The sequence below is a fragment of the Myodes glareolus genome, chromosome 9 (assembly GCF_982192425.1).
Source record: "Myodes glareolus chromosome 9, mMyoGla1.1, whole genome shotgun sequence".
Lineage (NCBI taxonomy): Eukaryota > Metazoa > Chordata > Mammalia > Rodentia > Cricetidae > Myodes > Myodes glareolus.
The window spans coordinates 74,332,765-74,358,073 of NC_142034.1; the positions used below are offsets into that span (position 1 = coordinate 74,332,765).

The 25,309-nt window shown below is 46.3% G+C and overlaps 1 protein-coding gene across 2 annotated transcripts in view; it reads left to right on the forward strand.

The window, feature by feature from the left end:
- Nucleotides 1-25,309, forward strand: part of Rufy1 (RUN and FYVE domain containing 1) — a 48,527-nt gene that overhangs the window by 19,750 nt on the left and 3,468 nt on the right. For both annotated transcript variants that reach the window (XM_085694897.2, XM_085694895.2), the window contains exons 6-15: nt 1,486-1,547; nt 3,195-3,260; nt 6,444-6,513; nt 9,861-9,962; nt 11,348-11,464; nt 12,321-12,488; nt 15,639-15,736; nt 19,060-19,179; nt 19,931-20,060; nt 24,141-24,235. In XM_085694897.2, coding sequence (XP_085551023.2) covers nt 1,486-1,547; nt 3,195-3,260; nt 6,444-6,513; nt 9,861-9,962; nt 11,348-11,464; nt 12,321-12,488; nt 15,639-15,736; nt 19,060-19,179; nt 19,931-20,060; nt 24,141-24,235 — 1,028 coding nt within the window. The remainder of the gene's footprint in view (nt 1-1,485; nt 1,548-3,194; nt 3,261-6,443; nt 6,514-9,860; nt 9,963-11,347; nt 11,465-12,320; nt 12,489-15,638; nt 15,737-19,059; nt 19,180-19,930; nt 20,061-24,140; nt 24,236-25,309) is intronic.

Sequence of the window (25,309 nt, forward strand, 5' to 3'; positions counted from 1 at the left end):
AAAAATCATGTGTGTGTATTCCTAAGTATATAAATACAACCTGCTCGGTCTGTATAATGTTACTTGTATGTGTGTTTTCAGGGCTGATCATTTAGTATTAGATAAACAATTGGTATGCTTTCTCTGAGGAAGACTTTCTCCAGCTCTTAGCATTCCTTAGTTGCCTGTAGTTCTTTGTGTAGGCTGAAGCCTCTTGGGCTTCCCCCTCTATCCCTCCCATGCACATTAGCGTGTCTGTTGTTGTTGTCCTGGTTCAGCTCATGTTTAGGCAGTCATGGATGAGACTTTATAACTATGGCTTCAGACACTCCTAGGAGCCACAACCTCACAGCAGACTCCCTGCTTCTCTGACTCTTAAAGTTTTTCTATCCCCTTTCATGATGATCCCTGAGCCTTAGGGCAGGACTTGTATTGTAGATGTATCCATTGGGACTGAGCTCCACAACTCTACATTTTGATTGGTTGTGGTTTTCTGTAATTGTCTCCATCTGTTGCAAAGAGAAGTTGTCTTAATGGGGGTGAGGACTGCACTTATCTATGTGTATAAGGATAAATATTTAGAATGTAGTTAAGATTTTTGCTGGTTTAATGAAGTGGTGGTTGTGGGTTCCTCTCAAAGATCCATGACTTCACTAGTCGAGAGTAGCTGGCTAGGTTTCCAGTACCAGGCATGGTTTCCTTCTTGTTGAGTGGTCTTCAGTTAGTTCAGTTGGTTACTGCTGAGGTATCTGTGCCACTACTGCATCCTTAGGGTTGTTGTAACATTCTGGTCATTGTTGTGGTTCATATACCATCTTATACCATCCAGGACCACATGCTCAGGGCCCCACATCAATCATCAATAAAAAAAATTCCCCTCAGGCTTGCCCACAGAAGCATTTTCTCAATTGTTCCCTCTCATCAAATAAATCTAGCTTGTGTCAAGTTGACCCCCCCCCCAAAAAAACCAACCTAGACAGGTGTAGAAAGAAGGACTTAGAAGTGTCAGATAAGGGGCTAGAGAGATGGCTCAGCGATTAAGAGCACTGACTGTTCTTCCAGAGGTCCTGAGTTCAATTCCCAGCAACCACATGGTGGCTCACAACCATCTGTAATAAGATCTGATGCCCTCTTCTGGCTTGCAAGAAAATATGCAGACAGAATACTGTACACATAATAAGTAAATAAATCTTTAAGAAAAAGGAAGTATCAGATAAACAAGACAGTCACTTTAGCCTAGAAATCTAGCATGTGCTCTCTCTCCTCTCCCATTTTCTTTCAAATTACTTTGTTCATAAGTGCAGGCAAAACACCAATGCACATGAAATTTTAAAAAAATATAAAATAAGTTACTTTGGACCCCCAAATCTTTGCTGCTCTTTATAAATACCATGATCCTCCTTTGGGTGCATACACAGTAGCGAGATGAACATGCAAGCTCAGTCTCACAGGTTTGCAGGAACGAAGACTGCCATGTGTCTGAGCCTGGGACCTTGGTTTCTGCAGGTTGGAGTAATCGACTTCTCCCTCTACCTGAAGGATGTGCAGGATCTGGACAGCGGCAGAGAGTGAGTATCGTGTTGCTCGTAGCTCTTCAGCTGGCAAGATATGGGCTTCGTTTTGCTTTGCAGTGTAGCTTTGTTGAGTTAGTTTAACTCTAGAGGTGAGAGACCCATTCTCATGCCACCTCCTCTGCCCATTCCAGCCTAGCCCCACCCTCTCACCATAGGAAGCTGCTGTAGTCACTTCCTTCTAAACCTCTATGTATGTGTGTGTGTGTGTGTGTGTGTGTGTGTGTGTGTACGTGTGGCGTTGCGTGTGGGCAGGTGTGTATGCCCCAGCACACAGATGTAGGTCGGAGTTGTGAAGCTGGTACTCTGCACCACCTTTAGGGCACCAGGCTTGCGCAGTAAGTGGTCCACCCGCTGAACCATTTCTTCAGTTTTATTTTATTTTATTTTGCTGAAATATCTTGAGATTCTCTGTTAATAAAGAATTACAGGAATCATGGGACATCTGTAGTGAATCACACCATTACGTGTTATGTAGACATAAAGAGTAAATTTGAGCTTCTTGTAGACTTTGAGAAATTTGCCTGTAGGATGATGGAATGAGAAAAGTATCATGCCAAGAAATATACATATTGCTTTTCTATAAACCAAAAAAGTTCAATATATACTACATGAATATATGTACTACATTTCTGTTAGCTAGATATGATGGTTATATGTCCAAAAAAGGACACTCAACAAGCCATTACTGTGGATTACCTGGGAGAGCTATGTAAAATGAAGACTAGGTAAAAGAAGAAAAAACAATCGCAACTGAGAAACAGACCCAGTAACTGTGGCATGAAACAGTAACTACACATGTCAGTGTATGTTTCCAGAGACCACAGAAGGGCAGTGAGCTGGCTCAGTGACTAAGAACACTCGTTGCTCTTATAGAGGACCCACATCAGGTGACTCACAGCGACTTGTAGCTCCAGTCCTAGGAGATGTGACATTCTCTTCTGACGTCCACAGGTGCTTGCATATGGTGCACACACTGACAAACAGGAAAACACTTTTTGCTTTTTTGAGACAGAGTTTCTTTGTGTAACAGCCCTAACTGTCCTGGAACTCGCTCTGTAGACCAGGCTGGCCTCAAACCCACAGAGATCTGCCTGTCTCTGTCTCCCGAGGGCTGGGATTAAAGGCATGTTCCATCACCACCAGGCTAACACATACATTTTTAAATGATTGGAATTTTTTAAAAAAGGAATCAGTTAAACGGAGAGAAAAGCTCGACTGTCAAATGGAGGGGACTTTTTTACTCAAACATCCCTGGCCTGTAGATTGCTCTACTGTTTTCTGAAAAGTCTTTGTTTCCTTAAGTGTCCCTTTCTTTCTGTATAGTAGGACTGTGTCATCAGCCACTTCCAGAACCATTACATGCGGCAGGCAGGTGTGTTCACCGTGCACAAACGCCTATGGCTTTCTGTCCTCCCTGCAGCAGCCCAGGCGGTCTGGGGATTGGGCGGTCTCTGCAGGGCCCCTGCTGTCAGGGCAGCCTGTCCCTAAGCCTTGCTGCTAGCTCAGTCCAGCCCTGTTTTCTGTTTATTCCATTACGTAGCTCTGACTGCCTCTTGGTTTCTACAAGAAAGTTGGGGAACCATTACAAATGGTTTGACATGACTTTAAGAAGTCCTTATTTTTGTGTACTCTTTTCACAAGGCACGAAAGAATTACCGATGTCCTTGATCAGAAAAATTACGTGGAAGAACTCAATCGGCACTTAAGGTAAGGCTCACTCCTCCTCAGCTCCAGTTATTCCACTGAGCTTTATGGGGCTCCACCATTAACTGTCATCAGTGAGTTTTATCCAAGCCGAGAAAAAGCTGGAACCACTCAAGCCACATTCGTGCGTCCCACCTGGAAGAGGACACCCGCCTGACGAACAGCTTTGGGCACCTCCTTGGCTTTGTTTGTACAGCACAGAGAGGCAGATACGCAGGGCAGGCAGCCTCGGGAAAGGAAACAAATAATATGAAGGAGAAAGGAAGGAATGAGAGAGAGGTTTCAGAGTTCTGTTCCCAGTACCCACCTCAGGCCGCTCTCAACTGCCAGTTCCTCTGTCGACACCTGCACACATGTGCACAGATGGTGTGTGTGTGTGTGTGTGTGTGTGTGTGTGTGTGTGTGTGTGTGTTAAATAGGGTCTGAATATGTAGTCTTGGTTGGCCTGGAACCCACAGAGATCCACCAGCCTCTGCCTCTCCAGTGCTGGGTTTAAAGGCGTGTGCCACTATGTCTGGCTTAAAACCTTAAAATTAGAAAGAAAAAAAAAGGCAGGGGGAGTCTGGGGTTTGAGTCAGAGATGCCCTCTGTTCCATCCCCATCACTCTCCCCACAAAAAGAAAAGAAAAAAAGTTGGGTAAGAGAGGACATCCATATATATAAATTTACATACATACATGCATATACTTAAGTTCCTTAAGATAAATGCTTAGGTTTAATCATCTAACAGAATAATTTACCTCTTCCAGTTATAGGGAAAATTAAGTGAGCTGATGCATTTAAAATGCTTACAACAAAGATGGTTTGACTAAGTCCCTGCTTTTCTCATAGGGCTTACTGCTATCATCAAACCTATTTGCAGATTCTTTACATTTTTTACAATATAAAAGTAATTTAAAATATTACTTTTAATATTTTAAGCTGAAGCGGTGGCTATTTGGTTAGGAATACTCGTGGCTCTTGCACAGCACCCACACAGTAGCCCAGCGCTCTAGGAGATCTAACACCCCCCCCTGGCCTCTTAGGTGCTGCACACATGTGGAGCACATATATTCATGATGGCACATATATTCGGGACACTCATACACATAAAAAATGAATCTAAACTGGGCAGTGGTGGCACACACATTTAATCTCAACACTTGGTAGGCAGAGGTAGGTGGAGCTCTATGAGTTTGAGGGCAGCCTGGTCTACAGAGCAAATTCCAGGACAGTCAAGGCTGTTACACAGAGAAACCCTGTCTCGAAAAACCAAAATAAATAAATAAATATAGACAGACAGACAGACAGACAGACAGAGATATAGGTGGGGCGTGTTAGCAAAAGCCTTTAATCCAAGCACTCAGGAAAAGAATGTTTCAAAATATAGAAAAGTATAAGATTTAAAAATTAGCTTTGCAGGACCAGACAGACAGCTCAACAGTTAAGAGCATTGACTGCTCTTCCAGAGCATCTGAATTCAATTCCCAGCATCTGTGTGCTGACTCATAATCACCTGTAACTCCAGTTCCGGGGGAGCAGACGTCCTCTTATGACCTCTGCAGGGATCAGGCACACATTTAGTACAGATGTGCATGTAGGAAATTTCATATATACATAAAATAAATAAAAATTCGTCTTGCAGCTAGGGAGATGGCTCAGTGTGTGAGGAGCTTGCTGCAAATGCACAAGGACCTGAGTTCAAATCTCCAGTGCCCACATAAAACATTGGGCACTGCCATGTACATGTGTAACCTCAGCCTTGGGGCCATGGAGACAGGCACATCCTGAGGACTTTCTGGCCAACCATTCTAGCCACTCAGTGAGTTGTGCATTCAGTGAGAGGCCTGGTCTCAAAAGGCTTAGCGGGTGAGACTGGAGAGATGGCTCAGCAGTTAAGAACAGTTGCTGCTCTTGCAAAGGCCCTGGATTCAGTTCTCAGCACCCACATGGGTGAACCACAGCCATCTGTAACCCTAGTACCAGGAGCCCTGATACCCTCTACTGGCCTCCTTAGCTACTAGGCACACATACAGAATACATACAGGCAAAACACATGAGCATAAAAATAAATCTGAGCCGGGCGGTGGTAGCACACGCCTTTAATCCCAGCACTTGAGAGGCAGAGGCAGGCGGATCTCTGTGAGTACAAGTTCAGCCTGGTCTACAAGAGCTAGTTCCAGGACAGGCTCCAAAGCTACAGAGAAACCCTGTCTTGGAAAACCAAAATAAAAAATAAAGCTGAAAAACAAAACAAAACAGGGTTTCTCTGTGTAGCTCTGGCTGGAACTCACTCTGTAGACCAGCATGACCTCAGACTCACAGAGATCCACCTGCCTCAGCCTCCCTGAGTGCTGGGATTAAAGGTGTGTGCCACACTGCCTAGCTAAAATAAATCTTTTTAAAGAAGTGAAGAACAATTTAGGAAAATACCTAGGGTCAGCTTCTGGCCTACACATGTGCACACACACAAAAGTACACACAAACAAAAAAAATTTAAAGGAGATTGGCAAGATAGCTCAGTGAGTGAAGGCTCATAATCACCTGTAACTCCAGTTCCAGGGGATCAGACACCACCAAGCCTGATGATCTTGACTGGGCATGGCAGTGCACGCCTTTAAATCCCAGCACTTGGGAGACAGATCTCTGAGTTTGAGGCCAGCCTGGTCTGCAGAGTGAGTACCAGGACAGCCAGAGATACACAGAGAAACCCTGTCTCAAATAGGAAAACAAGACACAAAGGTTTAATATGGCTGCAAATACAGCTTTGAGTCTCACCATCTGTTATGTTGGAGCTGACCGAGTAATGGGATAAGTAGACTATTTGATGGATGAGATTTATTGACAGTGGGTTTTGGTTTTTTGTTTTGTTTTGTGTTTTGTTGACTTTTCAAGACAAGGTCTCTCTGTGTTGACCTGACTGTCCCAGAACTCTTTCTGTAGACCAAGCTGGCCTCGAATTCAGAGATCTGCCTGCCTCTGCCTCCCGAGTGCTAGTATTAAAGGTGCGCCCCACCACAGCCCAGATGACAGTGGTTTTTGATTGTCATTATTTCAGTATCAACACAAACTGAGTTTCTACCTCAGAATTCTGAGCAGTCCTGTGCCTCTCTTTCATGGAGGAAGTCAGGACTCTCCCTTCTCATTCACCAGCTGGGAAACAGTCCACTGCTTTAAGTTTAGACCTCATGTGTTTATTCTCTCTAGCTGCACAGTTGGGGATCTTCAGACCAAGATAGATGGCTTGGAAAAGACGAACTCAAAGCTTCAAGAAGAGGTTTGTAACTTTTGCTTAAACAAAATAAAATGACCCAAGGTTAAGAGAAGTGGTATAAGTCAGCTTGGTGGCAGCAGGCCTGTCATTCCAGCTACTTGGGAGGTTGAATCAGGATTACAAGTTCAAAGCCTGCCTGGGCTAGAGAGTGAGTCCAAAACCAGCCTGAACAACTTAACGAGACTGTCTCAAAAAAAAGTAAAGACGGGGGCTGGAGAGATGGCTCAGAGGTTAAGAGCGTTGCCTGCTCTTCCAAAGGTCCTGAGTTCAATTCCCAGTAACCACATGGTGGCTCACAACCATCTGAAATTGGGTCTGGTGCCCTCTTCTGGCCTGCAGGCATACACACAGACAGAATATTGAATACATAATAAATAAATAAATAAATATTAAAAAAAAAAAAAAGTAAAGAGGATGCCATGGTACAGTGTTGTCTAGTATAGACGAGGCCCTAGGCTCAGTACACAGTACAAGAAGAAAAAAGAGAGAAAGAGTTGGGATGTTGGTACATCTGACCAGTGCGTCTTGTTGGAAGGAAGAAGAGCTAGCCTCAGCTGGAACTGCACAGGAGCATTTATGTTCACCTGTAGGGCTCCTAGTGAGACACTGCTCCTGAGGCAGTTCCCAGTGGCCTCAGTTTATCACCTCTGGTTAATGCACCATCGGGCAGACGGGAAATGGTAGTTTTCTTCTCTGCCCACCTTTGCTGTAGTGTCATGTGCTTCCCTGCTGCCTCAGAGAGCACAGACCGCCCGAGAGGCACCCAGCCCACCCTCCTGTTTTGGCCTCTAGCGAGCACAGATCCAGTCTCCCCACAGCATGGTCTTTCTCTGCTTTCTCACTAGGAAGAGAGAGAATGAAAGGACAGGAAGAAGGAGGGCTGAGGCCGAGGAAGAAGGCTTGCTGCCCGCTGCCCAGCAGTCTCCCTGGTGGACACATCTTGTCTCCTGTTAGCAGAAAGGGGGTTGCTCAGCCTTGAGGCTTTCCACAGGTAGTAGGAAGGAGGAGAGCTTTGAGGAGGGGCTTAAAAAGGGACACCCCGCAGCATGGAGGCAGGGTGCAGTAAGCTAGGAGGGTCTGTGAGTAAAGGACCCAATGAGGCTCACTGTAGGCTGACTGGCTCCTTAGGGACGTTTAAGGGAGGGGCTCAGGATTATGTAAATTGAAGGAGATGCAGACAGTATTCTCAGGGGAATGTCACGGTAGGAGCCACTGCCGTTAGCCCTGGGACTCACATGTATCTTGCTTGCGAGGCAGGTTTTGGAGGTTTAGGAGGCCTATGGAGGCGGTAGGTCTTTAAGCCTTGTTTTAATGTCTCCAAGTTGGGTGATGCATAGATTTTGTAATTTTGTTGTAGAGATTCAGTCAGTTTACTGTGGTACAAATACCCATGAAGCAGCACTGGGGAGGGGCTGGAGACTTGGGTGACTTCAGAGCAAAGCACTGCTCCCCAGCCAGGTGGGATGCTTCAACTGGAGGTCTGAGTGGGCACCTGAAACGCAGTGGTTGGGTGTTTGCATCAGCACGTAACTGTAGGAAAAGATGTCCTTCAGAGCAGGCGATGGTGGCACATACCTTTAATCCCAGCACTCGGGAGGTAGAAGCAGGCAAATCTCTTGAGTTTGAGGCCAGCCTGGTCTACAGAGCAAGTTCCAGGACAGGGAGCCCTACACAGAGAAACCCTGTCTCAAAAGAACTAAACAAAAAAGATGTCCTTTAGAGAATTCACCTCAGGGGGTGGGAAGGAGCTGAACACCTTCAGGGCCTTCGAGGTCTTTCTTAGGCACAGCTGCAGTTTAGAAAGGTCAGCCTGGGGTTGGAGGAGAACGCTGAAGGGTTTTAGAGGACAGTTCAGTGCCTTGGGACCCCGCCACTGAGAAAAAGTGGGCAGGTGGCCTGCTTTTGCTCCTCCTCTAGTCTCCTTCCCCCTCTGCAGACTGGAGCCTGGAGCTAGAAGAAGGAGGGGATCTGCCTTCTGTGTTGTCCTGTCCCCATTGCCTCCCATGATATCTGTTTGCTAGACACATTCATGAGCAAATCCAACTTTCCTTCCCTTAAGCCACGATGACATATTTCAGGAGAGGACGGGTTCCTCTGGGGTCTGTTTATAATGATTTAAGTTTGATTCTTTACTCCAGAATATTTAGTCTCCCTTGACAATAAAAATATTTCTGCTTATCAAGAAACTGAAAATGGGAATTGGGGAGATGGGTCAGGGGTAAAACACTTACTTCGCAAGCCTGAGGAACTGAGCCAGCATCTCCAGCACCTGAGTCAAAGCCAGGCCGGACAGCACGTGTCTAGAACCGCCGTGCTGGGAAACAGAGACAGGCAGATCCAGGGCCTTGCTGGGTCAGCAAGCCTAGCCAAAGCAGCACCCTCCAGGTCCAATGAGAGACCCTGCCTCAAAAAGTAAGGTGGGACAATGGAGAAGACCCCACTGTCACTTCCGGTAATCACACGTGCTTGTACAGGCAAGCATGCATGCACAGACACATGCAATAGTAGCAAAGGTGGCTGGGTGTGGCTGTACACAATATTAACCCAGTACTCAGGAGGCAGAGGCAGCAGCATATCTATCTCTGCGAGTTCCAGAACAGCCAGTAGCTACACAGTGAGTCCCTGTCCCAAAAAACAAAAACACCCCTGGAAAGAACAGTGAGTCAAAAAAAAAAAAAAAAAAAAAAGATGTTCATCATCCCTTTGCCTACCATTAACATAAACAGTCTTTATTTTACAAATTTTGGATCTGATTTTTTTAATTATAGGCGAGAGCATACCATACAAACTTTCCCTCTCCTGGTATAAGTATCTTCTCAAGTCATTAAAAGCTGTTCTAACCACCAAGCAGTGGTGGCACATGCCTTTAATCAGGAGGCAGAGGCAGGCAGATCTCTGAGTTCCAGGACAGCCAGAGCTACACAGAGAAACCCTGTCTTGGAAAATAATAATAATAATAATAATAAATTTTTAAAAATCATTCTAAATGTTTGGATAATAACATATTTCTGCTTGGTGCTCTTGTAGTAGTTACTGTCTGAACTCTAGTTTTTTCTTCTCTGTGTATGTGAACATAAATTATCACTCACATGAAAAATCAAATAACTGGTTTTGCAGTATGGGGGGAAAATGGAGATGTTACAGAAAGCTAGGCGTATGTGGCCGAGGTTTTACTACGTAGATGTCTTTGGAAGTTTGAACCATGCATTTCCTATTCAAAGCAGGCAAGTAAAATAGCAAACCTTAAGATGCATTGTAAATTGTGTAGAATCTAAGTAAATGTCAGCTCTTAATTTGGACTGCAAGATTAATTTTGATGTTAAAAAATGTAAGAAATCTTTTTTAATCAGCTTTCAGCGGCAACAGACCGAATTTCTTCCCTTCAAGAAGAACAACAGCAGCTGAGAGAACAGAATGAATTAATTCGTGAAAGAAGCGAAAAGAGTGTGGAGGTGAGAGGGGGCCCTGAAGGCTGGTCTCTGGCTAGTCTCTGGCTGTTGCTGCCCCTTGGCATCATGGGGAAAGGCTTCAGAATCCCCCTAGAGTGTTAAGTCTCTTGTATAAAATGGCATCACTGTCACAGATAGCCTATGCATCGCATGTCCTTCAGGATGTTTTAATGTGACTTGTGGAGGGACAGGAGAGATGGCTCAGCCCTTAGGAGCACTGGCCATTCTTCCAGAGGACCCGGGTTCAATTCCTGGCACCCACATAGCAGCTCACACCTGTCTGTAACTCCAGTTCCCAGAGATCTGACACCTTTACACTAATGCCTATAAAATAAAGTCAAATAATTATTTTTTTAAAATTGGAAAAAAAATAAAGTGAGCTAGGGAAACGGGCCACCCTGGCTTGTCTAGGGAAGAAAGTCTGAGTCTGTTGTGTGCAGAAGGTCTTCACTATTCCCCCCCCCGCCCCCCGTGGTCAGTGAGGGCGCTGGTGCTGAGCCTGCAGATAGCAAGGCCAGCTGTGACTTCACTCTGTCCCAGTCTCCAGAATGTACAAAGGGTGTCCCTACCGTGTCACTCACAGGCCACCTGGATCACTTAAGACTTCTGAAACCCCCAGCCTTTGTACTCCAGAGTTCCAGTTTGTTCTTTTTAATTTTGGCTCAGTGCTGAGTGGGCTGTCATTTTGTCCCTGGTTCCATGACTGGGCGCCACCTTCTTTCTCCCATACTCCCCTGGCATTTTGTTCCTTCTTCATGGCAGGTACACCTGGCCGTCTGTAAGACTGGTGGCTCAGCCATAGAGATCAGGTCTGAGTCACCATAAGTCCCCCAGTGCTAAATAAAGCTGGCAGCAAACACTGTGTGGTAGATGAAGTACGAGCCTTTCCCGCCAGGATTTCTTGTCCTCTTGTAAATAAAATTAACTAAACCATTACCCAGCCTAACTTGTTAGCCACACACCTGTGATCCTAGCATGCAAGAGGCAGAAGCAGGAGGATCACAAGTTTAAGTCCTGCCTGAGGTACATAGAGAGACCCTATTACATAGCCATACACAGATCTATTGGCATCTTTCATCTTTCAGGTTGTTATATCTTTAAGAGTCATCAGATACATGGCTGGCTCAAGATTCATCATGTTTTAAAGGTAGAAAATTAAGCCAGAGGTGGTGGTGACACACACCTTTAATCCCAGTACTTAGGAGGCAGAAGCAGGAGGATCTTGTGAGTTCAAGGCTAACCTATTCAACAGAGCAAGTTCCAGGACAGCCAGGGCAACAGAGAAAAACTATCTCAAAAAAAAAAAGTGACATATCATATTTTGAAATGTATTGTCGCTAGTTGACTTTCCAAGCGTGAATCGTTCTTGGTGTTCTTGTGTGATTCAGATAACAAAGCAGGACACCAGAGTTGAGCTGGAGACTTACAAGCAGACCCGGCAGGGCCTGGACGAAATGTACAGCGATGTCTGGAAGCAGCTGAAGGAGGAGAAGAAAGTCCGACTGGTGAGTGGGACCCAGCGTCCTTAGCGAGAGTCCGTCAGCTGCCTTCCATGCTACATAAACCTGCTTGCACGTGCTGACCCTCCTGGAGAGACAGAAACTGTCCTTTTTAGCTCGTGTCTGCAGTTCTGTGATATTTGTGTTGTGCCCAATGGATGAGTCTTTTCTAGAGGCTGTTAGGAGACCAGTCTGTCCCCTCGGTCATAGGTTCTGGCCACTTACTTCACTCTGCACTGCTGGCCACAGTTCCTTTCCAAACCTAGTTCTCCTGTGTGCTTTCTTGTCTTGGCTTCCTGGGATGTATGTGGGGCACCATGCTCTGAGGTACCCAGGACAGAAAGAACCATTTCAGGATGGTGGCGCCTGGGCCGCAGTAAAGTTCAGAGCATTCAGACACTGTCTTACCCCGTCAGGTCTCCTGGTGCACAAGTCAAGCATTCCTGCAGACCCTGGCTTCTGTTTTCCTTATGGGAACAACCTGACTTACAGAACTCTGGCTCATGTTGCCAAGTCAGTGTTCTGTTGACTTGATGCAGAGCTAGTGTCTTCATACTCTACTCCCGGCAACTCGGGAGCTGAGGCAGAAAGATTATGAGTTAAAGGCCAGCCTAGGTTACACAGTTAAACTCTTTCTAAAACTGAGAGGAGAGGAGGGAAGAAGAGCAGGGAGAAGGGAAAGGGAAGGTGGGAGGGCCAAGGGAAAGAAGGCAGGCAGGAAGTGTGGAGGAGAGGATGGCCGTAAGAAGTCCTGGCAGACCTTTCTCCATCTCGCAGGCCTGCCCTGCCTGCAGGGACTCCCCTCTCAGGTAAATCTGACACTGCCTCTTTCAGTAGACTCTCCTCATCCATGTCTTTGAAGGAACTAGAAAAGGAGCTGGAGTTACAAATTGGGATGAAGACTGAGATGGAAATCGCCATGAAGTTGCTGGAGAAGGACACCCACGAGAAGCAGGACACGCTCGTCGCCCTCCGCCAGCAGCTGGAGGAAGTCAAAGCAATTAACTTACAAATGTTCCACAAAGTTCAGGTGAGAACTGGCCTCAGGTCTGGACCGCTGCCCTCCGCTGTTGCCTTTCAGCGCAGTCTTTCTTCCTGCGGAACACGCAGACAAGCCTGGTCCTCAGTCCTCACACTATTGCAGTGTTTTGGATGTTTTGCTTTAGGTTCTCAGCAGGTAGCCCTGGTTGACCCAGAACTCACTACATAGATCAAGCTATCAGAGTTCCACCTGTCTCTACATTCTGAATGCAGGGACTAAAGGTGTGCACTGCCGTGCCTGCTCCAGATATTCATTTTTAAAGGTTTGTTTTTATTTACGTGTGTACATTTATGACTTCATGAGTATATGTGCATGCGTGTACAAGTACCTGAGAAGGCCAGACACACCAGATTCCTTAGAGCATTTGTGAACTTTTTTTAAACCATCTAGTTTAAGCTTTTACATTTTTTTTCAGGTTTGGCCCATTAGAGACACAGTAGTGTGTGTTAGGGAACCTGCTCTAATGATCTACTAGTATGCCTTTGAAGCATGGAAGTGTATCTGGAACACGGTAAGCCTTGCAGACCAGCAGGCTTGCTCTTGGCGGTCATTCAGAGACCCAGGCAGGGCTGCAGCTTTGCAGGGCACTGTTCCTGCATCTGAGCGGGAAGAGGAAGAGCTGTCTAAACCAGCCAGACACTTCCTGTCTCACAGTGAGATGGAAGTTGTGTACATTACCCCTGGTGTTCTCTCTGGGGACAAGTTGGTCATCTTAGCTGCAGGGCCCTGGAAACTCCATCTTTCCTGGGCTACAGCCAGATAAAAGAGAGAATATTTGTTGGTGTGCACATAATTGTCTGTCTGTAGTTAGCCCCAAGGTTGCTGCTGGGAAGTTCCATCCAGGCCCTGCATCCTCCTCAGAGGCCACGTCCCTGGCTGCTGACCAGTAATTCTCCAGCAGTCCACATGACCTGTGAGCTGGAACCCAGCTGTCCCTCTCACATTGACCCATCACAGCCTGTGACGCTGGGGGAGGAAAACAAACTATAGAGGACCAGCTTGGAAAAAAATGAGTACACTGTCTGAGTGGGAACTGCCAAGACCGCGGCCCCTAGCAGTGGGCTTTATTTCTGCCTTCTGAAAGGACATTTGTGTCACCCACGGGTCCCCACCATCCCTGGCCATGTTCTGAAGGAGTTCCGGGAGGGTGTCCTTCTAGAAGATATACAGCTTGGGTGGCCAGCCGCTTGCTGGTGTCAGTTCGCCAGGCTGGCATGTGTAATAGGAACCGTAGTCATAAGTATATTTCATGGCAGATTCCTGGCTCTTTGGCAGCACTGTCACCTCTGTCACAGGCTCTGGTCTTTTCTTTCCCTCCCGTGTGTTTATCAGGGACCCAGGTTAAGTGAATGTACTTCTGCTTCTTGTTCACCACTTCGCACGACCGAGTCTGGATGTGTGTCCGTGTCTCTCTGTTCTATCAATGACAGATCATCTGAAATCCCAGGGGAAGACTTGGGTCTGATTTTCACTAAATGGGGCTGCATACATCCGTGCTCTGCCACGGATCCATCCTCCAGCCTGCATCAACTGGTCTACAGGACCTTTATAGCCCAGTGTTTAGTCTTTGGCTGTTTTCCGAGATAGGGTCTCTCTGTGTAGCTTTGACTGTCCTGGAATCTGACCAGGCTGACTTAAAACTCACAGAGATCTGCCTGCCTCTCTACCTCCCAAGTGCTGGGATTAAAAATGTGTGCCACCACACCTGCTTTCATAAAATTTTTAAAATTAAAAATTAGCACAAGAGAGCTGAGTGACAGAACATTTGCCTAGCATGCAAGAGGCCCTGGGTTCCATTCTCAGCATTGCCCCCCCAAAAAAAGACAAACAAAGGAAATACACACCACAAGAAAACTGGCACATACTTGTGACTATCACTTAATCCCTACATTCATAAGAATGGGACAGGGGATCACAGACTGGCCAAGGCCAGCCTAGGCTACATAGTAAGACCCTGTCTCATTGCTGGGTGGTGGTGGCTCACGCCTTTAATCCCAGCATTTAGGAGGCAGAGGCAGGTGAATCTCAGTGAGTTCAAGGTCAGCTTGGTCTACAAAGTGACTTCCAGGACAACCAAAGCTGTTACACAGAGACACACTTACGGAGTGGAGTGGGGGCATTGCGAGAGGAGAGGACCTGAGGATACAGACAGCTCAGGGATAGAATACTTTTCTAACACCACGCGTGCGCACACACACACCACACACACACACACACACACACGCAGAATCTCAGAGTGCAGATAGCTCAGAAATAAAATGTTTGTATAATCTTCAGCATCAGCCAAAAAGAAAAACAAAAACTATTTTGTGTCCCTCAAATCCCAGCAAAAGCATTTCATCTCCAGGGAAGCACGCTTCCCCATTTAGCGTCTCAGGAGGCAGATCTCTCTTAGAGTTACAACACGTCATGTTTTGGTGACCTTTCTTTGTGTGTAAGTGGGATATGGCTTCATTTTGCTGCAGTATCATGGTGCTGTGTTCTTTCAGGTCTGAGTGTTTCTTAGTTTCCAGTTCTTTTCTCTTTAAGCTGAACAACACTTAGCATGCTGTTCTGTTTGATCAGTTCGATCCTGAGTGTAAGCTTCGGCCAGAAAATGCAGTCTGTGGGGAGTCCTCCTGACTTCCTTCTGCAGCAGCCTCTCTGTAGCCTTTTATCTTACAGTACGTCTCTTGTGACTACAGAGTGCTCCCTCCTGCTTACTGGGACCAGGTAACTGTTCTGATTAAAACTGGGACAGAGTGAGTTTCACAGCTATGGCTGTGAACAGTCCTGCCTCTGAATGGCTCTTTTTCCTCAGTCAGTCTCTTCTATGCTGAGCCTCCCTTTCTGTAGGAAACTGAAGCTGACAGTGTCTCCCTTGAGAACCCTCCAAGGGGTCATGTGAAGTGGCAAGTGTGGCCAGACCATGAGGCTGCTTGGGAACAGAGTCCACACTGACTGCAGCAGGCAGACCCCAGCACCTGCCTCTTTGCTCTTCTTCCTTTAGCAGAGCTGGAGCCTTGACCTGGTTTGTTCAGGGCTCTCGGGAAGAACAGCAATTAATGAAATACTCTTGCGAGTGTTGCAAAGTCTCTTAACAGTGAGAGACCTGGAGGAGGGCGGGGCATCTTACAGACCATCTCCTTGGTTTCATAGAATGCAGAGAACAGTTTACAGCAGAAGAATGAAGCCATCGCTTCTTTTGAAGGAAAAACCAATCAAGCAATGGCAAGCATGAAACAAATTGAAGAAAGGTAATCCCTTCCCTGGTAGACAGGGCAACTCTAGAAAGTTCTGGGTAATCCCTTCCCTGGTTAGATAGGGCATTTCTAGAAGGTTCTGGGCAATCCCTTCCCTGGTAGACAGGACATCTCTAGAAGGTTCTGGGTGATCCCTTCCCTAGTAGACAGGGCATCTCTAGAAGATTCTGGGCTACTTGGGCCTAGAAACAACCACAGAGTCCCACTGACAAGTACATACAAATTGGGGTGACTGTCCTTCCTTGGCCCACCCTCTGTCTAAGAAAAAGCCTGGGCACACCAACCAGCCTGGCCTAAGCGCTATTCAGTCAGTCAGACTTTAGGCTACTGCATCAGAATGTCCTCTCAGGCTTTGGAACTAGACAGAGTGGATTTCCACTGTCACATTCAAATACCACCTCAGTAGTGATCAGAACAGAGTTCCAGGGGCTGGAGAGATAGCTCAGCAATTAAGAGCATTTACTGCTCTTAGAGAGGACTCCACTTCTCAGCACCCACACTGAGTGACTCAGAGTGACCTCTAACTCCAGCTCTGTGAGATCTTCTGGTCTCTGCAGCCTCCAATACACACACACACACAATAATTTTTTTTTAAAAAAAATGACAGTATCCCAAAAAAGATATACATAAATGGCTGCTTTTGGGGAGATGTGATGCCATCCCATAGAGCAAAGGTGTTTGGGTTGTTTGGTTTTTTTTTTGTTTTGTTTTGTTTTGTTTTTTTTAGGTGTCTGTGGGGGGCGAGACAGAATTTCTCTATGTAGCCCTGGCTGTTCTGTAGACCAGGCTGGCCTCAAACTTTGAGCTTCACCTGCTTCTGCCTCTGGAGTGCTGGGATGAAAGGTGTGCTGCACCACTGCACGGCGAAGGCGGTCTTTTCAGTAAATAGTCTTGGAACAGTTGGTCCTCCATCTGCAAAGCAGTGACTCTCAGCCCACACCTCCAGTCCTATAGAACAGCTGGCTCAAAGGGCATCGTAAATTTCAATGTAGAACTAAAACTGTTTAGAAGGACATAGGGAACTCTGTGGCTGTGGGTTAGGCAAAGAGATTTCTTTTTGAGATAGCATAAAAGTATAATTATGTCTTAATTGGAGTTTCTATTGCTATGAAGAGACACCATGACCACAGCAACTCTTTTAAAAAAAAAAACATTTAATTGAAACTGGCTTACAGGTTCAGAGGTTTAGTTCATTATCATCATGGCAGGAAGCATGGTGTCACACAGGCAGACATGGTGCTGGAGAAGAAGCCAAGAGTTCTACATCTGGATCAGTGGGCTGCAGGGAGAGAGAGACAAGACACTGGGCTTGGCTTGAGCATTTGAAAGCCCAAAGTCCACCCCAGTGACGTGCTTCCTCCAACAAGGCCACTTCTCCTAATTTCTGTCAAGTAGCACCACTCCCTAATGACCAGGAGTCTGTGGGGACCATTTCTATTCAAAATACCACAATGTATAAGAGAAAAACTTGTTTGTAGGCAGAGTTTCTCTGTGTCCCAGCAGCCACTCCCAAATAATAACAGAGATTTATTTTTAATTATAAATGCTTGGTCAATAGCTCAGGCTTGTTACTAGCTAACTCTTATATTTTTAAACCCATATTTCCTATCTACCCTCTGCTACCTGTTCTCAGTACAGCAAGTTCATCTCCTCTCCATGTCTCCTCCTGACTCTGAGATTCCTCCCCTTTTTCTTCAAACTCATTTTTTGTCTGCAAGTCCCCGCTAACCTCTACCTGTCCAGACACTGGCCAGTCAGATTCTTTATTAACCCAGCGACACAGTGACACATATTTACACAGTGTAAAAGAATACTTCACACGTGATAATTAGACTGTATCAAAATTCTAAATTTACTGGGCAAGGTGTCAATGGCCTTTAATTCTAGCACTTGGCAGGCAGAGGCAGGCAGATCTCTGAGTTCAAAGCCAGCCTGGTCTACAGAGTGAGTTCCAGGACAGCCAGGGCTACAGAAACCTTATCTCAAAAACCAAAAGGAAAAACAAGTAATAATAGCAATATTATTTAAATACTTTAAATTTTCATCATATGAAACATGACTAAAAGAGTTAAAAGGTTTTTGTTATTGTTGTTTAGTTTTTTGTTTGGTTTGGTTTTGTTATTGTTGGCTTGGTTTTGGGGTTTTGTTTTGTTTTAGTTTTTGGTTTTTGCTTTGGATTGATCATTTTGAGACAGGATTTCTCTGTAGCTTTGGAACCTGTCTTGGAATTAGCTCTTGTAGACCAGGCTAGCCTTGAATTCACAGAGATCTGCCTGCCTCTACCTGGGATTAAAGGTGTGCACCACCACCTGGCAAGAATTAAAAGAGTTTTAGAGGAAATTTGCATATATCTGACAATGAACTTGTGTTAGACTCTATAAAAAACTCTCAAAATAAAAAAACCAAACAATTCAACTAAAAACAGACAAGGTGTCAGGGATGGCTCTGCAGTTAACAGTGCTTGCCATGGGAGCTTGAGGACCTGAATTCAAATCCATAGAGCCCACATGGCCATGTGCAGTAGCAGATGCCTATAAAAATGGAGTGCCTATGGCAAGATGAAAAACAAAAAAGCAAAGTCCATGGAAGCTCATGGACCAGCAAACCCTGTGTACACAGTGGCAAATAACAGCCTGTCTCAGACAAGATGGGGAAGGACAGACTGGCACCCCAGTTTGTCCTCTGACCTCCATGTGTGCACTGTGATAACGTGTGACACACACACACACCAAAAGGGGAGAAAAACAGACAAAAGAAAACTAGTTGTGGTGAGAAAAGACTGAGGCAGGAGGATCACAGACTGAAGGCTAGCCTGGGCTATAGCTAGTTTCAAACTAGCAAGACTTGGTCTCAAAAAGAAAAGATGGGTCAAGACTTGAGCGTGCTATTCAGCAAGAAGGATATGTGAATGGCAAATAAGCAAATGAATAAGTGGAGCCATTAGCTGGACAATGGTGGCACATGCCTTTAATCCCAGCACAAAAAAAGAAAGAAAAGAAAGATGGAGCACCATTCCTGTAAATTCCCGTTCGAGTGATAAGCTATGCATGGTGGTGCACACCTGTGTGTTGTACACACTATGGCTATGGTAGGAAGATCATAGGTTTGAAACAAGTCTGAACTAGGTAGCAAGTTCAAGGACTGCCTAAGCTGCAAAACAAGACCCTGTCTCTAAATAGATAAATAGATAGATAGATAGATAAACCAAAGAGGAGGGATGAAAGAAAGAAGGCAAGCAGCTCCAGCCAAGAGTTTTGAGTCTGAGAGGTGGCCTTTCCCTACAAAGACTGAACATGTCTGCTTGGCATTGCCTTCAGGTTACAGCAGGCGGAAAGGGCCAGACAGGGGGCAGAAGACCGGAGCCACAAGGTGCAGCAGGAACTCAACGGGAGGGTCAGTGCCCTGCAGCTCCAGCTGTCCCAGCTGCATGACCAATGGTAAGGAGCCAGGCACCTACAGAGGTCAACTTGAGAGGACAAGGAAGTGACTTTCCCACCTTTCTTCTTGTCTTCAAGAAGAGTAGGACATAGCCAGTCTCCCTCCTAAGTTCACCCCTGCAAGGCTGGGTTAGCATGAGTGAGGGAGTATGTGTGTGTGTGTGTGTGTGTGTGTGTGTGCGCGCGCATGCGCGCGCGCTTGCTAACTAAAACACCCAACTTGCTTCACAAACAAGAACAGTGGGCAAGCTCTAGGGGCCACCTGTGTCTCCAGCCTCCTTCTTAGCTGGTGAAAGATGAGTCAGGATCCAGCCAAGCTCACCCCTGTCACTCTCTCCCCATCTCCCACCTCTTTGGTGTCTTCCTGTCTACTGAATGTGGGCTGTGAAAAGCCAGGCGGATATTGAACTTTCTTGCCACTCAGGTCCTTTGTATAATCCTCAGCGTTTTCCTCTCATTGATGTAACAGCCAAGAATGTACCTGGCAGCTCCTGGTCTTTTGGGGGCCCAGGTGACCCTACAGGAGGAGGCCTGGTTTCACTCCATGTAAGGATTTTAATGTCTATGTGGCCATTTAGGTGGTTCCCCTATCTTGTGTGGTAGACTGTAGGTTATAGGAAGAAGCCTGATTTCACTCCATGTAAGGGTTTTAATGTCTTGGTGGTTCCCCTATCTTGTATGACAGATTGTGGGTCTTCCATGGAAGTCTCCCACTGAAACTAACTCTAGTTCACTTTTGGGGAAACAACAGCTCAGGTCTAGAGAAAGAACTGAAATCAGAAAAAGAACAAAGGCAAGCTCTCCAGAGAGAATTACAGCGGGAGAGAGACACGACCTGCCTGCTCCAGACAGAGCTGCAGCAAGTGGAAGGACTGAAGAAGGTAAGACAGCGGCGTGTGGGCACAGCCCTGCACCTTCTCCAGAACTCCCTACGAAGGCCAGTCTCTCCAGTGCCTCTGTGTGGGAGGCGGGGTCTGGAGCACTGTGCCCACCCCCACAGGGCCTCTGTCCTAAGAGGAGATGGCGAGTGGAGTCAGCAGATGGGCCTGACAGTGAGAGCCAAAGGCAGAGAGGAGCTGGGAAGAGCAGATAGAGAAGAAGAAGCCCGGGAGAGCCAGGCCACCTCTCACGAACGGGGCCGGGGGACGGGCTTTACAAGTGGTCTTAAAACCAGCTACTGTGTGGAGACCTGGTGTTGGGCTCCTGTCTGAGGAACCAGTCAACCTTTTCAGCAAAAGCTGGTACACAGGACCTTCTCCTGAGAGGTTGGCTGGCCATTCTTCCCAAAGCTCAAGTCATCCCAGGAGGCGGGCAGAGCCAGACCCTATAATCATTCCCATGCCCCATTTCCTTCTGGCGTCACTTCAGTTCTCTGGAGTCCCCAGTGTCACTCTCAGGAATGCCCTGGATCCTGTGAGCAAGAGAAGTGGGGTGTTGACCTAGTGGCATCCTTGTAGAAACAGACCTATCAGGAAGGTCAGCTGGCAGCAGTCTGCTGGACTGAGCATCAGGTTCCCAGACCTCCTGACCCCGCCTGGGCAACAAAGCCAGATGTGCACTGCCCTCAGCACACCCTTGTAACAAGGCAGCTGTCAGGGTGATGATGGGTGCCACTGTACAGTGTGGGCCCAGAGGCTCTGGATTGCTCTTGGCGGGAGCTCCAAGGAAAAGAAGGGGCTTAGGAGCCAGGCCAGTCTCAGGTGGTGGGGGGTAGGGAAAGGACTGGGCATGAAAGAACCTAGAAAATGGCTCTGTCCTTGAACATGCTCACCTCAAAATACTTAATCCACATTTAAATTCTACACACTGTAGCAAGCTTTTCTGTTGATTTCCACCTCACAAATAACAACACAGAAACTTCTTGTTAATTGTGAAAGCTTGACCTTTAGCTTAGACTTGTGTCAACTAGCTCTTATAACTTAAATTAACCCATTTATATTAATCTGCGTTCTGCCATATGACTTTACCTCTCTTCCATCTTATATCTCCTGTTTCCTCCTTATGTCTAGCTAGAGATTCAACCTTTCTTCTTCCTAGAGTTCTCTCTGTCCCTGGAAGTCCCGCCTAACCTCTTCCTGACTAGCTATTGGCCATTCATCTCTTTATTAAGCCAGTCAGAAGGTACCTGGGCAAGGGCATATCTTCCCAGTGTAAACAAATATTCCACAACAACATACTGCACAGCAGGCTTGGTGATGCCCTCAACAAAGCAGGCGGAGGCACAGCTCCCTGCTGTCACTCTCCGCAACCTGGGAAGTTGCTATCATCTTTTTGTTTGGAGACAGGGTCTTACTGTATTGTTCTGGCTGGCCAGAAACTTTATGTGTAGAGCAGAGTGACCTTGAACTCACAGAAACCTACCTGCCTCTGCCTCCTGGGTTCTGGGATTCAAGGTGTGTGCCACCATGCCCAGCCCTTTCATCTTTTAGAGACCTTGACTTAGACAAATCCAGGGTTTGGTGAAGAAAAGAATTCAGGACTAGCCAATACAAAGCATTTGGAATTTTATTAAACGTCTTTTAGATCATCAGGCAGTGGTGGCACACGCCTTTAATCCTAGCACTCTGGAGTCAAAAGCAGGTGGATCTCTCTGAGTTTGAGGCCAACCTGGTCTACAAGAGCTAGTTCCCCGTAAATGGAGACTGTTTGTTTCCCAGCCGCACGGACCTGGATAATCACACAGAAAAATACTGTTTGGCCAGTGGCTCTAGCATGTTTCTAACTGGCTCTTATATCTTAAATTAACCCATTTTTATTAATCTGTGTATCTCCATGAGGCTGTGGCTTACCGGTGCCAGTGTATTACTCCTTTGGCAGTTACATGGCATCTCTTTGACTCCGCCTACTCTCTCTCTCTCTCTCTCTCTCTCTCTCTCCCTCTCTCTCTCTGTTCTGATTTCCCTCCTGGCTTTACTCCACTAGACCGTCAACCAGAAAAGCTTTATTCAGTAACCAATAAAAGCAACACATATACAGAGGGACATCCCACACCAAGTTCTAGGACAGCTAGGGCTGTTACACAGAGAAACCCTGTCTGAAAACCACCCAAAAAGTCTTTTAGAAATACTTTACTGAATATATGTATTGTGTGTGCTCATGTGTAGGTCAGAGGACAGCCTTATCAGTTTTCTTCTTCCACTGTGTGGATCTTAGAATCAGTCAAGTTTTCAGACCTGGTGAAAAGTGTTTTAACCACTGAGCCGTCTTCCCTGCCCAAAGACTTTTTTTTTCTTTTTCTCCAAAGATATTTTAAAATAGACTTTATGGCAGGGGGTGGTGGCACACACCTTTAATCCCAGCACTTGAGAGCCAGGAGTTCAAGGCCATCCTGGTCTACAAATCAAGTTCCAGAACAGCTAGAGCTACACTGAAAAACCGAAAGAGAGAGAGAGAGACAGAGAGAGACAGAGAGAGAGAGAGAGAGAGAGAGAGAGAGAGAGAGAGAGAGAGAGAGAGAGAAATGAGAAATGAGAAATGCTGAAAGACTTTAGAGCCCATGGGACGGCTTAGCAGATAAAGGAGCTAGCCTCTCCACCTGAAACCCGCAGGGTAAAAGGAGAGAACAGACTCCTTAGGGCTGCCCTCTGACCCTCACATGTATGTGCCCATACTCCTGCACTCACATGTATGTGCCCATACTCCTGCACTCACATGCAAACGCATAAATAAATCTTAAAAAAAAAATTTAAAGGCACTTTTGAAGCAAGTCTTCAAAAAGTTGGCCTATATACATTCCAGAGAGCTGTGGAAGGAGTGATTTGTGTTTTGTTTTGTGATAGGGTCTCTTATCGTCCAGGCTGATCTTGAACTCGGTATGTAGTGTAGGAACACATAGAGCTCCTAATGCTGTCTTCACCTTGCAAGAACTAAGATCACATACACAGACTACTGTCTCCAGCCCAGATAACTGTGTTTTTAAAACCCAGCCTTTGGTAGATAGGCAAAACTTTACTTGTCCATGGGTAATTGGTTTTGGTTTTGGTTTCCTTTGATTTTTCAAGACAGAGTTTCTCTCTGTAACAGTCCTGGCTACCCTGGAATTCACTGTGTAGACCAGACTGGCCTCCTACTCACAGAGATCCACCTGCTTCTGCCCCCCAAGTACTGGAATTAAGAACATGCGCTACCAGCACCCCACTTTTTTTAAAATAATTTTTTAAAGATTTATTTATTTATTATTGTGTATAGTATTCTACCTGTGTGTCTGCCTGCAGGTCAGAAGAGGGCATCAGATCTCATTATAGATAGTTGTGAGCAACCATGTGAAATGCTGGGAATTGAACTCAGGACCTCTGGAAGAGCAGCCAGTGCTCTTAACCTCTGAGCCTTCTCTCCAGCCCCGATTTTTGGTTTTTAAGATAGGCACTACATAGACAGGATCTCACTATGTAGACCAGAATGTCCTGGATCTAACAGAGATTCATCTACCTCTGTGTCCCAAGTACTAGGATTAAAGGTATGAGGTATGTGCCACCAGGAACAAGTGCAGGGTAACTCCCCCACCCCTTTTCTGGTTTTTGGTTTTTAGCAACAAGTGTAGCCCTGGCTATCTTGGAACTAGGTCTATAGATCAGATTGGCCTCAAACTCAAAGATCTGCCTGCCTCTGCCTCCTGAGTGCTGGGATTAAAAGTGTTTGCCTTCATGCCCAGCCCATGTAACTGTTTTTAATTGGCCTGAAGGTATCTCATCCCTGCCCTGCATCATTGTATCCAGCTTAGAGTCACTTGTAGTTGTTGTTTGAGAAGGTCTCCGGAAGCCCAGGATGGTCTCAAACTCACTGTATCATCTGCCCATAGCTGATATAAAGTTATCTATAAAAGAACCCTCTCTTGGGTGCAATTCAGCCAACAAAACTATTCTTTTCTTCTGCCAGGCATTCTGATCTCCTGACCACACTGGTTACTAAACATTTCAAAAGGAAGATGTAGTTGTGTGTGACATGTGGCTCGTCTATTTCAGGAACTGCGGGAGCTCCAGGATGAGAAGGCAGAGTTACAGAAGGTCTGCGAGGAGCAGGAACAAGCCCTCCAGGAAATGGGACTGCACCTCAGCCAGTAAGAGCCACCCACATGCAAGGCTGCATCTGTGCGCCTTCCAGGCCTGGTGCTAGAAGAGACAGCTAGGAAACCTCCCAGCTGTCCCTAGGTGACCTCCCAGGAAGTCAGGCCTTAGGAGGCAGCTGTGTGACTCCTAATCCTTTGAGAATTCTTTTCTCCTGTGACCAGATACAGTGATCTGGCATCAGGCAGGGCTACCAGAGAAAAGTTCCTCTTGCTCCACCTGTGGCCAGAGCATCGAAGAATTGTGACCTTTAACAGTCAGGATCCATGTGGTTTTAGAGATGGGAACCAAGTGAGAGAAAGCTAGAGAAATTCAAGAAAATTGATAGTGGGCATACTGAACCTTTTGTTTTGTCTGAAAAGATGAAAGGTCTCCTATTTTGTTTTTTAAAGAATTTATTTTTTATTATTTTAAGTGTTGGGGGGGTGTATGTTCACATAAGTACTGATGCCCTCAGAGGCTGAAAGCATTGGGTTCCCTGGAGCTGGAGTTACAGGCAATTGTGAGCCACTGACATGGATGCTGGCAACTGAACTCGAGTCTCCTAGAAAAACAGGGAGTGCTCTAAACTACTGAGTATCTCTGCAACCCCAAGGTTAGGATACTTTGTTGTACAAGCATGATACCAGAGACTGTTTTGAGACAATCATCCTGTGTCTCTCAGGCTCTAGCCTTGAACTGGCTGAAGGGTTCTACTTGGGTTTATACCTGAAACTCCCTTCTTCCTGTCCCCAAGCTGGATGGACACAAAGCAAAGTCAGACCCAGTGGTCCTGAAAGATGGCAGTGGTTTTCTGACTCTGGGGACGTCTCGGATGTACCATCTGATCTAGTTTTGGAATCCTATCTGGAGATGGTCAGTCACCATGTCCCTCAGAGCCAAGCTGTGTGGCTGTGGCAGAGTTAGGTGTACATGCAACCCAGACAGGACTGCCCAAACCCCCTCATCTCCCATTCCTTCAAGCCCATGCTGGGACAGCTTCTGGTCCAATAAGTCAACTAACCGTTTTCTATTGGACAGGGAACGGGTCACCTGCTGGTGATTAATGAAGGCCATGGTGGTTCTTG